The 13,127-nt window shown below is 43.5% G+C and overlaps 1 protein-coding gene across 2 annotated transcripts in view; it reads right to left on the bottom strand.

Annotated features, from left to right (window-relative positions):
• ARHGEF9 (Cdc42 guanine nucleotide exchange factor 9) overlaps nucleotides 1-13,127 on the bottom strand; it is a 197,952-nt gene that overhangs the window by 43,587 nt on the left and 141,238 nt on the right. For both annotated transcript variants that reach the window (XM_075260245.1, XM_075260246.1), the window contains 2 exons: nucleotides 11,120-11,299; nucleotides 1,197-1,388 (listed from right to left, as the gene is read on the bottom strand). In XM_075260245.1, coding sequence (XP_075116346.1) covers nucleotides 1,197-1,388; nucleotides 11,120-11,299 — 372 coding nt within the window. The remainder of the gene's footprint in view (nucleotides 1-1,196; nucleotides 1,389-11,119; nucleotides 11,300-13,127) is intronic.

Genomic DNA, 13,127 nt, shown 5'->3' with positions numbered 1-13,127 from the left:
AAACCTTGGAACGCCATGCCTCATGGTAGAAGCTCCGAGCTTTGCCTGGCGGTGATGTCACCTTCCTCTATGGTAAGTATGTCACACCTGGGCAAAGAATGGCCACAATGCATATATAGGTGGATCCAACATCCCATATATATATATCCATGGTAGAAGTCTATCTATAGTAGCATCATCGTACAGTATCCATAAGACAATGGTAGGGAATGAGCAGCGGCACGTCGACTAGGCTGCCTTCACAAAACATATTAAATCCATATTTATTGCCAGCGTAACAACCTATATTAAATGAGCAAAGTGACTCCAAATTGAGCACAAGGTCCCAGGGGTCCTCGTAAAGCAAACAGCATCAAAGATCCCTCTTTAATTTGATTGAATTTGCTTTATCAGCAGAAACTGGGCCAGTTTTAAGCAACCGAACAGGAAGGCTTCACAGTTTAAGTCTATTGGGATTTAGTCTACTTATTCCAAGAAGGGCTGAGCTCATTATATTTTAAGCTTTGAGTGACGTGATCCCAAAGGTTAACAAAAAAAAGGACTAAAGTAATGTATATATTCAAAGAAGGAGACAGAAAGAGGCCAGCAATGACCAAGCTCATATTATCCTCAGAACGGGAGACCTGGAAAAAAAGAGAAACCCAAGCGAAATATATAAACGGATGCCTGAGATAACACCCACTCAATGGGACCGACTGGAGATATAGGACACTCGTAGAGTCCATATTATGCCCAATGGGACCGACTGGAGATATAGGACACTCGTAGAGTCCATATGATGCCCAATGGGACCGACTGGAGATATAGGACACTCGTAGAGTCCATCTGATGCCCAATGGGACCGACTGGAGATATAGGACACTCGTAGAGTCCATCGGATGCCCAATGGGACCGACTGGAGATATAGGACACTCGTAGAGTCCATCTGATGCCCAATGGGACCGACTGGAGATATAGGACACTCGTAGAGTCCATCTGATGCCCAATGGTGAGAGCGTCAGAAATGGAGAGACCTGGTGAGACGTCTCATGAAGTATTGTGATCACCAATGGACCTAAAAGCCACCACCATGATGGATTAGTCATGTTACAACTGGTGGATGGAATATGGCCAGGTCTATGGAGGGTACGTTCTTGTTGCTAAATAAAATGTTGGACAATTTTTTTTCTAAAGTCTTCAAAAAGTAATGGCCTTACCTCACATATATCCTTCAAGTGCTTGATGTAGTGGCGTTCTGTGCTCATGATTTCATTGATGACATTGGCTCTCATCTGATCCCGGTTCTGCAATGTCCTGCCGATACACAGGCAGTCGGAAGTTGGGTCCAGATGCCCATTTTGCACTTCGCTGGTGCCTTCTTCCACGCCATCCTCTTGGTTGACCCAAAGCTTCAAAGCAAAAGAAATACAGAATTATTACAGAAAGGAGAAGTGGCCTCAGGATGAATCGCGCCCTCACCGTAGGTAAAATAGTGTGAAACCTGAAAAAGTCCATCCATGATGGAATACCGACCAATGTCTAAAACGTCTGCGCCATTCTCATTAGAAGCATCTACATTATCTTTTAACCGAACCACCAGTACTAAACCCATAAGGTAAACCCTGTATTCTCTGTGGGATTTCTATAAGAAATAGTGAGGCTAACCGTACTAAACTGCTCAGAAATTTGAACATGCCTTTCCTTTTCATGGTTTGTCTTGTTTTTTGTTTAGTTTTTTGAACTATGAAGAAACACGTATAGTATGGAATTAGGTAGCATGGAAGGAAGGGATAAAGAAACCCACACGCACTTTGCACTCTCTTGGCATTCAGGTTCATGAGGTAGTCACCTGGAATGGATTTCCAACAGGGTGAAGGAGTTCCCAGTTGTGCCGAGCGCTTGTTGGTTTTCCTTCACTCTGATCCAACTCATCTCAATTGGGTTATTGTGGAGACCATGTTATCCAACGCAAACCTTCATCACTCTCCTTCTTGGTCAATGCAATTATCAACTTTTTGTTTTTCCTCACTAATGGATTCTCAGAGTCTCTTCTAGACAGTTGATGTTGCAATGAGTTTGGCTGTACACCGACATCGTATGGACCTATGTACCAGTCCTATCTCTGCACAACACAACTGATGGTTTCAGATACATTACATTGACTTTAGACAAGGCATACCTGGTAACTCCAAACCATTCCCAGTGACTACCTCATGAAATTGGTTTTAGAGAATTCCAAGAGCTCGCAACACTGTCAAAGCAAAAGAAGGCTACTATGAAGAATAAAAAATATACAACAAATTCTAGTTTCTATAACACTTAATTCCATAAGTGTTCCGTCATAGTCCTCATGTCTTCAATATGATCTACAATGTACAGAATAAAAATGGTGTAGTATTGATCATATGGTGTAGTATGGGTCATATGGTGTAGTATGGGTCATATGGTGTAGTATGGGTCATATGGTATAGGGTCATATGGTGTAGTATGGGTCATATGGTGTAGTATGGTACATATGGTGTAGTATGGGTCATATGGTATAGGGTCATATGGTGTAGTATGGGTTATATGGTGTAGTATGGGACATATGGTGTAGTGTGGGTCATATGGTATAGGGTCATATGGTGTAGTATGGATCATATGGTGTAGTATGGATCATATGGTGTAGTATGGGTCATATGGTGTAGTATGGGTCATATGGTGTAGTATGAGTCATATGGTGTAGTATGGGTCATATGGTGTAGTATGGGTCATATGGTGTAGGGTCATATGGTGTAGTATGGGTCATATGGTGTAGGGTCATATGGTGTAGTATGGGTCATATGGTGTAGTATGGGTCATATGGTGTAGTATGGGTCATATGGTGTAGTATGAGTCATATGGTGTAGTATGGTCATATGGTGTAGTATGGGTCATATGGTGTAGTATGGGTCATATGGTGTAGTATGGGTCATATGGTATAGTATGGATCATATGGTGTAGTATGGTCATATGGTGTAGGGTCATATGGTGTAGTATGGGTCATATGGTGTAGTATGGGTCATATGGATCATATGGTGTAGTATGGGTCATATGGTGTAGTATGGGTCATATGGTATAGTATGGGTCATATGGTGTAGTATGGGTCATATGGATCAATGGTGTAGTATGGGCCATATGGTGTAGTATGGGTCATATGGTGTAGGGTCATATGGTGTAGTATGGGTCATATGGTGTAGTATGGGTTATATGGTGTAGTATGGGTCATATGGTATAGTATGGGTCATATGGTGTAGTATGGGTCATATGGATCAATGGTGTAGTATGGGTCATATGGTGCAGTATGGGTCATATGGTGTAGGGTCATATGGTGTAGTATGGGTTATATGGTGTAGTATGGGTCATATGGTGTAGGTTCATATGGTGTAGTATGGGTCATATGGTATAGTATGGGTCATATGGTGTAGTATGGGTCATTTGGTGTAGTATGGGTCATATGGTGTAGTATGGGTCATATGGTGTAGTATGGGTCATTTGGTGTAGTGTGGGTCATATGGTGTAGTATGGGTCATATGGTGTAGTATGGATCATATGGTGTAGTATGGATCATATGGTGTAGTATGGGTCATATGGTGTAGTATGAGTCATATGGTGTAGTATGGGTCATATGGTGTAGTATGGGTCATATGGTGTAGGGTCATATGGTGTAGTATGGGTCATATGGTGTAGGGTCATATGGTGTAGTATGGGTCATATGGTGTAGTATGGGTCATATAGTGTAGTATGGGTCATATGGTGTAGTATGAGTCATATGGTGTAGTATGGTCATATGGTGTAGGGTCATATGGTGTAGTATGGGTCATATGGTGTAGTATGGGTCATATGGTATAGTATGGGTCATATGGTGTAGTATGGTCATATGGTGTAGGGTCATATGGTGTAGTATGGGTCATATGGTGTAGTATGGGTCATATGGATCATATGGTGTAGTATGGGTCATATGGTGTAGTATGGGTCATATGGTATAGTATGGGTCATATGGTGTAGTATGGGTCATATGGATCAATGGTGTAGTATGGGCCATATGGTGTAGTATGGGTCATATGGTGTAGGGTCATATGGTGTAGTATGGGTCATATGGTGTAGTATGGGTTATATGGTGTAGTATGGGTCATATGGTATAGTATGGGTCATATGGTGTAGTATGGGTCATATGGATCAATGGTGTAGTATGGGTCATATGGTGCAGTATGGGTCATATGGTGTAGGGTCATATGGTGTAGTATGGGTTATATGGTGTAGTATGGGTCATATGGTGTAGGTTCATATGGTGTAGTATGGGTCATATGGTGTAGTATGGGTCATATGGTGTAGTATGGGTCATATGGTGTAGTATGGGTCATTTGGTGTAGTATGGGTCATATGGTGTAGGGTCATATGGTGTAGTATGGGTCATATGGTGTAGTATGGGTCATATGGTGTAATATGGGTCATATTGTGTAGTATGGGTTATATGGTGTAGTATGGGTCATATGGTATAGGTTCATATGGTGTAGTATGGGTCATATGGTATAGTATGGGTCATATGGTGTAGTATGGGTCATTTGGTGTAGTATGGGTCATATGGTGTAGTATGGGTCATATGGTGTAGTATGGGTCATATGGTGTAGTATGGGTCATATGGTGTAGTATGGGTCATATGGTGTAGTATGGGTCATATGGTGTAGTATGGGTCATATGGTGTAGTATGGGTCATATGGTGTAGGTTCATATGGTGTAGTATGGGTCATATGGTATAGTATGGGTCATATGGTATAGTATGGGTCATATGGTGTAGTATGGGTCATTTGGTGTAGTATGGGTCATATGGTGTAGTATGGGTCATATGGTGTAGTATGGGTCATATGGTGTAGTATGGGTCATATGGTGTAGGGTCATATGGTGTAGTATGGGTCATATGGTGTAGTATGGGTCATATGGTGTAGTATGGGTCATATGGTGTGTTATGGGTCATACGGTATAGTATGGGTTATATGGTGCGTTATGGGTCATATGGTGTAAGTTTGAGGGGGGAGAAAACTCATCCGAAAAAAAAAGCAAATTAGTTTCTGACTTACAAAAACTGACAAAAATATGAAAGTAACCAGATATGATGTCAGTTTGTATATTGGGATTAGCATTGCATATAACACAACTGTAGAGCTCGCTTTCCCCGAGAACATGGATATCCCTTTAAAGCTAACTAAATACAAGGCTCCAGTCATTGCACGAGCCAGAGTCTTCCCACTACATAATGAGCCGCTTCTTTCATTCTTCCATCTTAACAAGCTCCGCTGCATCTTCTACTATTAATTCAACACCCTGGTTGGCTGGAACACTCTTAATGGGGAGTCGTGAATATTCAGTGATCTTAGTTTACGGAGGGAACAATTGATCCTTTTCTTCAAAAACAAGGCCAGACCAATCCTCGAAGCACATTCCTGCCAAACCCACTCGTAGTATACAATAGCCCACTAGTGCCATGCCAATCCACAGGGCTGGAGGTCAAGCAACTTCACTCCGAGAGCTGCGGAGCCCTTCTTACAGACACATCAGATGTTCTTTTTAGTTCACTGTCGCTGCAACTTTCAAGTTGCTTTTGAACTTCTGCTCCACTTGAGAAATACAACATTAGGTCTTATTCACACTTCACCACCATGTGCAATAGGGATGTTAGGTGGAATAGCTTCATATCAAAGCCTCATGGCGCCATCATACGGCACCTAACAGAGACTCTCAGTCATATGGCATACAATGTAACCTCAGCAGCTCAGTCCTGTTTTGTTTCTGGGTAAGAGACAGAGACCGTTACGGAGCAGATTCCCCTTTGCTTACTGTTTGCAGTTTATGGACTATCTCCATCCACTATTGCTCAGAGTACCGCAGTTTCCAGATATAGCATGCATACCAAAAATTGCAGACTATAAGTGACATAATGACCATAAAATAGTGTAACTTCTCGTGTACATACCTAGTAGCTTATCACGAATAGTCAAATGAGACAGCAGGCACGCTTTACATGTAGACAGCTTAGAAATACAGCAGATTAACCACAGACTTCCACTGTATGATAAATCTGCGCCATCTTTATACCACCTCTTGGTGGACTATTTTAGATCACTCTTTTTACTTTAAAATTTTTGTGCAATGTGCTCACTTTAAGTCCGGGGCTCCACGGGCTGGAAACGCCTCGAAACGCTGCAGGAAAAATCAGGGTGTTTTACAGTAACTGCAAAGCGGATGGGGTTCATGCAAATCCTGTGCCCACATTGCATTTTTTTTTGCTTAGCTCCTGTAATATGCTGCATTTCTGCAACGCGGAGCCTTAGCTTTAGATACATATGGTTTTGCTTGGGATTCCGCATCTAAAATGTTGCAAGTCACACTTGAAGGTGTTGCTAAAATTCACCTGCTTACGTATGGCTCCTTGAAATTCCAAAAAAGCATCTGCACGACGATTGAGCCTGAACTGCGCCTTGTATTGCGGCGTAGCAGTGCCCGATGCAGATCATGTACAAATGCGCTGCTGTTTCTTAAAAACATAACAGACTCTCTCTCCTCCACTAAATCCCTTTAAGACATCAAATGAAACATTCTTCACTGTCCAAGTCTCCAGTTTTAAGAATAGAGAAATATCAAACAGTTCTTCCAGCGTCTTAACCTTTCCTATTGGCTCTTCTGGCATCTCTTCCTAATTAATGAGCGTTTTTTTTTTTTCTCTATATGCTAATTACAATGTCATTAAAACAGCAAAGAGCTCGCTGTCCTTTCACCGTGAGCGCTACATTTCACAAGTCTGAAATCTCACTGCAGGGGAATTGAACTATAGTTTGGGGAGAAAGGAAACACTGGTTATTTTTAGAATATAATAAATCAAGATATGAGACGTGGGCGTAACGTAACGGAAAGGACGCCAGGCGCTTCTCATTTATGTGAGTGTTTGTACAGAGCACCTTTATACGGTGATGTAGCCACGAACAAGACCCATGGGCAGGATATTTATCAGCATAGAAAGCTAATATGATCATATAAGATTGGAGACAAGTTACTGGAGGAATTCTAAATCTTACAATTACAATTCATGGGAGCTTTAAGACGGCCACCGAGAAACAAATTGGATTAGGAGGAAACAGTCATCAAATTATTCCTGTCTAGTCTGACGTTCAAGGACAGAGACGTCTTTGGCGTCTAGTATTTAGGTCTGCGTCCATGTCATGCATAACTGTATGGGCTTTGTAGCAGACAAATCAAACATTAAGTTCATTGGGTTCTTCTGGACACAACTGAAGAAATCTGCTTCTAAACACCAGGCCTTGGGTTAGTATCATACTAAGGTGGACAATCCTTGTAGACATCTTTGGTGGCCTTGGTTCCACTTACAATGATACCATTTGCCTAAATGGACTTCATCCTATGTTACTACATAGGGTGTTCATGGAAGTTAATGGTTAAAACCTATAATCTCTGTTCATCTAGGGTACTGGTTCTCAATCTGCAGCACATGGTGGCTCCCAGGAGGTATGTGCCGCAGCATTGGCCGCCATCCTTAATTCAGAAGCACAATGCACGTTTCTATCAGTACTGATGGTCACTGCAGTATTAGGGGCCCCGGGGAATGAGCTGTAGCCATTACTCATCTCTCTGCTCCCCACTTTGTCTTGTTCCGGCTGCCGAGTGCTGATATCACAGAAGGCCCAGGAGCAGTGAGAAAGCATGGAATAGAGAGGCGAGTAATGAATACAGAGCACCACTCACTTCTTGGACATCACTAAGTGTCATTACATTACATGTGGGGGCTATTGTATTACATATGGAGGAACTGTATGGCCTATTATGTGACATAACCTTTGATGGAGGATCCAAACAATTATTATTTATTAGTGATGATCCCTACTTTGTGGTTACCTTTGCTTTAAAAGGTTGCAAAATACTGATCCAGGGCACCTGGTCCTATTGTCCAAACTGTGGTTTGTGAACCTCCAGGGGGTCTCCAGCCAAGTTATGCAGTGTGGACAGAGCTGCCACTTGCAGCAATATTAATTGTGGGTATTTTTTAGGCACTTGTGTCTTAGTCGTGTGATCAGTCACACGCAGGGGTGGAGTTTGGTCTACCGTAGATCTGTGTATTGTAGATGCTGTGCAGGGCTGGGTGAAGGTTGAAGGGTGGACGGAGCAGAACTGAGTGTGGGGATAAGTGAAGGTAGAAGAGCAATGTGGGGGGCATAAAGGCAGTATAACTGAGTATGTGGAGGGAACATGGAGGGAGGAAACATGAAAGTAGCAAAATTGTGTGTGCAGGAAGGAAAACATGGTGTCAGCAATGTCGTGAGATTGCAGAGCTGTGGACGTGGAGTAGTTTGAAGTAACAGAGCTTGTTACATAGGAAATGTGGAGGTAGTAGAGCTGCGTGTGTGGGAAATATACGTAGCAGAGCTGTGTGTGTGAGTGAAGAGAATGTGAAGGTAGCAGAGCCATGTGTAGGGAGAAACATGCAGGAAGACAGACCACAGCGAAAGCAGTATACAGCTGAGAATCAGAACAGACGCCAAAGATAGCCAACTTGTATATAATTTTAATGGTGCTAAGTATGCTGGTCTAGGGGAATGAAGAGGTTAATAATCTCCATTGTCTAAGGTTCTAGCATGGTCATAGGTTACAATCTAATATCCATGGAGGGCTCGGATGGTTTACTAGTAAAAGGGTTATTTAAAGTCCTTTTTTCCCCTGCAGAGGCTTACGATAAGAAAGTACACATACTGACCTCTCTCTTCAACCAGGGATCCAGCGGAAAGTCTCCGTTCAGGTCCCTGGACCCCTTGACCTTTGACCTGAGTGTTTTTGATGCAGCCAATCACTGTTTGGCTTATGCACTCATACACGGACAGCGGGTCCAAGAGAGAGGTGAGTATGCGTATTTTGTGATCACCAGCTCTACCTCAATGGCATTTTCCTCCAGAAAAATTGCTGGTCACTAGGTGTCTCCCTTCCATCTAACTTGCGGCACTAACCACCGATTGTCACGTGAAATCTATCTCTAGCAGCAAAGATGCTGGTGTGCATTGCAGAAAATGGGCGCAGGACTCTGCTTTCATAGTCACGAGCCCGGTCTCTAATGTTAACCCTTTCAGAGCCTGCTTCAGAACGCTGGCTCTGTCTCCAGCCACAACTATCCTGTGTGTCCAAGAAATGCAGGGAGCCTTGTTCTGCCATTACTACTGTCTATAGCACCACATGGGCATGGTGTTTGCTGCATTGTCTCCCAGTCCATACATATGTGATGCAACAGTACTAATACTAATACTGCTAGTACGTTGTGCAGACTTGGATTTCCAAGTAAGGAATAGTTGGTAGTTTTTATGCAAGGAAACAGAACAGGGATGGATGTGCCCTGCCTGATTTATCTCTATAACCTCTGCTAATCTGCAATTTTAATTGGGCAGAGATGCAACCATTCACTAATGAAGCGTAAGCCGCCGATGTGATATCTTGACAGCGAAACAAAAATAAATATGGAAATCCTTGGTTAATTCCCTAGATACTTTCCAAAAATAGAAAACTATTCTTTGCGGATTTGGCAAATCAGAAGCTTAACCAGGTCACTGCTGCCACTGCTAGTGGAGACGCGGAGATGTGAGCGCGGAGAGTCGCTGCTACTTCTGCAGAACTTTCCGAGCCATCTGTAGTGTTGTGTTTCTACATCGAGAAGAAATCCCCGGACACAGACTCGCTCTTTATCACTCATGTATGGTAGAGACAGCAGAGCAATAAATCATCACAGGGAGGGACACGTATATGTTGGGAAGAATATTAATCCGCGCCCCCAAGCCCTCATGCACCCGGCCAGTCATCATCTTCCATTTTCCTATTGTCCAATTATGTTGCCAACATTCCCACTGCAAACACCTTGGATGTTGCGCGTGAGTCCGCACGGGCACTTGGTCTGGTCTGTGCTTACAGAAGCTGTTATTTCCGCTGCATGTATTTTTCTGCAATGTGTGGATGGGATTTAGGCCACATGTGGCCCATGGCGTTTTATAGCTCCTCGGAAAAATACGAGTGGTGGGCACCCTGCGATTTCTAAAAATATTGCAGTTTTGCAAATTGCAGCATGTCAATTATACCTTTAGTAGCGGTTTACATATAACAGGGGTAGGGAACCTTGGCTCTCCAGCTGTTGCAAAACTACAACTCCCAGCATGCATACTTGCTCTGCTGTTCTTGGAAATCCTATGGAAGTGAATGGAGCATGTTCGGAGTTGGAGAAACAAGGTTCCCTACCCCTCCCCTATAGGTATAATGGAAGCAGAAAGTCTGCAGAGGTTCCTTTGTGAAAAGTGCAGCAGGGAAAAACTGCAATGCATTTCCGCCATGGCTTTTCTCACAGCGCTTTTTTGCTGCGGTCCGCTACATAGTCTTAGGGTTGGCTCACACTAGCGCTTGTATTCCGTCCGCAAGGAGTCCGCATGGAGACACCCCCCCCCCCCTGGACGGAATGCAATCGCAATTGCAAGCGATGTGCTTGCAAAGCACATGGAGTCCATAGACTATAATGGGCTCTGTGAGCTTGCCGCACACTGCCCGCACGGGCAAGCAGACGGAGACCATTATAGTCTATGGGCTCCATGTGCTTAACTGCACAGCGCTTGCATTAGCGTTGGTATTCCGTTCGGGGGGTCTTCATGCGGACTCCTTGCGGACGGAGGACAAACGCTAATGTGAACCGGGCATTAGTGTTACCTCCTTCACCTACTCCTTGTTATGCCTGATCAGCGGGTTGTGTACTATGATCTCTCTTATGGGACGTCATGTTCATTCTGATTATAATGCCATCCATATTCCAGTTTTAGCACAGTGTGAATACTGGACAGTATTTTTTGTTTGTCTGCATAATTCGGTGCTCACTGATGCAATGCAGAACTAGAAACAGCTGTTGGCTTTGAGGCCATTAAATGATGTCATTATAGTTAACGTGATTAATGCCGGAGGAGGTGATGCCGATACGCAGGCTGATCCATGTGCTAATATGAATGTGATCATTACCGGAGCTCACAAGTCACTCACATCACTATTATAGGCCTGTAGCATGTTGTGGAAATAATTGATAGTTTGTAGACTTACTCACCCTCACAAAGCTGGCTGGAAACCATCCTTCCTCGTCATCTATCTGACCCCACCACCAATCCTTATTGGAAGCATCCAGGACCTTGATGACGTCTCCAGCTTTAAATGCCAACTCCCGGTTGGCCATGGTGACGTGATCCCATGCTGCCTCAGCACTTACAATAGATCCACCGCTGATCAGCTGCAGAGACAAGAACAGATCATTAGTGTTACTTCTGCCTGGTCTGGTACAACAAACGTAAAGGTCTATTCATTTCACAAGACGCAAGACACAACAGAAGGTGAATGACTGCCGCACTAGTGCACGGCCTAACCTAGCGCGCACCATCACCATCCCAATCAGCACATTCACAGGTGACATGCAATCCAGACGCCAGGCAGCAACAAGGCGCAGATAGACATTAGCTTGGGGGACAGCAAGCAAAGAAGCGAGCAGGGTATGAATGAGATGGTGCATGTGGACCAATGCAAATGTATTAGTACGACAGAGCTGTGCACCAGAATGATATTACTAGAGGTCAGTGTTTTACAAGCTATTGGCAAGCATTACACATTCTGTATGGCGAAGAAAATAAGCAGACTGGATTGGACTGTACAATAGAACGACCTAGAATAAAACTCTACATAGGCAGTATATATCAACGTGTGTCACGCAATGGCTCAACTCAAAGCAGATACAACACAACGTCTGTAGCGAGGCTCCAAACTTGCTTTTTTAAATTTTTAATATTGGTGTTTTCTTGCTTTTTTTTTTAATGAAGATTATGAGCCCCACATAGAGCTCACAATGCACATTTTTCCCAATCAGTATTTCTTTGGAATATGGGATGGAAATCCATGCAAACACGGGGAGAACATACAAACTCCTTGCAGATGGATTTTTGCCCTTGGCGGGATTTGAACACCAGGACTCCAGCACTGCCAGGCTGCAGTGCTAAACACTGAGCCACCATGTGGCCCCGTTTTCTTTTTATTACCTATCAATAAGTCGCACCTAACCATGACTGCATATGCATCTCTGTATCAGCTATAGCTATGGCCTTACTGTTTTACTGGGCAATAGCAAAGTTTCACAATCCATGGCCTTAATGCAAACACTATATGTAATGCATCAATATAGTCAATAGTCACGCTGTATCCTTACAGGATTGCTATGCAATATAAAAAATAAACTATATATCTAGGAAAAAAGGAAATGCACTGTCTTTCTAAATCTTGGCACAGTAAATGTCTGTAATCCTGACTGCTAACACATATTAGCTGTGATGCAGTAATTTTCGGATCATCTACAAGGGTCACCCCCTTCCTTCTGGTCTTTCTTGCAAGAGATTGCTTATATCCACCTATTGGCTGGGCGACTATAGAATTCTGCAAAAATGGTTATCTGAAATGTATGGCCATGTAAGAGTATGGTGCATCGAAGCCTTCTGTCCGCCCAGGTATAATGGCTCTTGTGCAGGACCAAGAGTGCGTAGGAGAGAGTGCAACATAAGCTGGGGACACTCAGACATAGGTTACAAGCCTTGACTCATATGTTCTGCCTTGATTTAAGATGGCAATAATGATGGCTAGGAACCATGGAGATGGCAATTTCCAGAAGGATCCCTTAGTCCTTGCATTTATCTGTTTACGTTCCTTGCACAAGACAATGTCTGCCGTGTGATCCCAGCTCTTCATTCTATTACACAGCAGGAAAGGAGAAGACAAGCAGTCAAGGCCGAGCAGCCGAGCAGAGCTAACTATCCCTGGGACAGAAGGCAGCACTCGATAATGTCACAGCCCTCCACAGTCTCCCATAATCTGTCCTACAAGGACGGGCCAGTGGAGCATGCAGCTTGAATCCGGTTCAAATCCCAAGAGCTTTACTACTTGACTCCAGATTAAATACGCTAGCTTCACTGTTCCTGCGAGAGCTCCAGCACTAAAAATACGTCTAATTTATGTGGCTATATTACATAGATAAATCCACGTCTCGTGAGTGCAGACATCTTCGTACGGAAATTGGTAGA

Source organism: Leptodactylus fuscus, chromosome 11 (assembly GCF_031893055.1).
Source record: "Leptodactylus fuscus isolate aLepFus1 chromosome 11, aLepFus1.hap2, whole genome shotgun sequence".
NCBI lineage: Eukaryota > Metazoa > Chordata > Amphibia > Anura > Leptodactylidae > Leptodactylus > Leptodactylus fuscus.
Note: the sequence above shows the minus strand (reverse complement) of the source record. Positions and strands in the feature narration are given on the sequence as shown.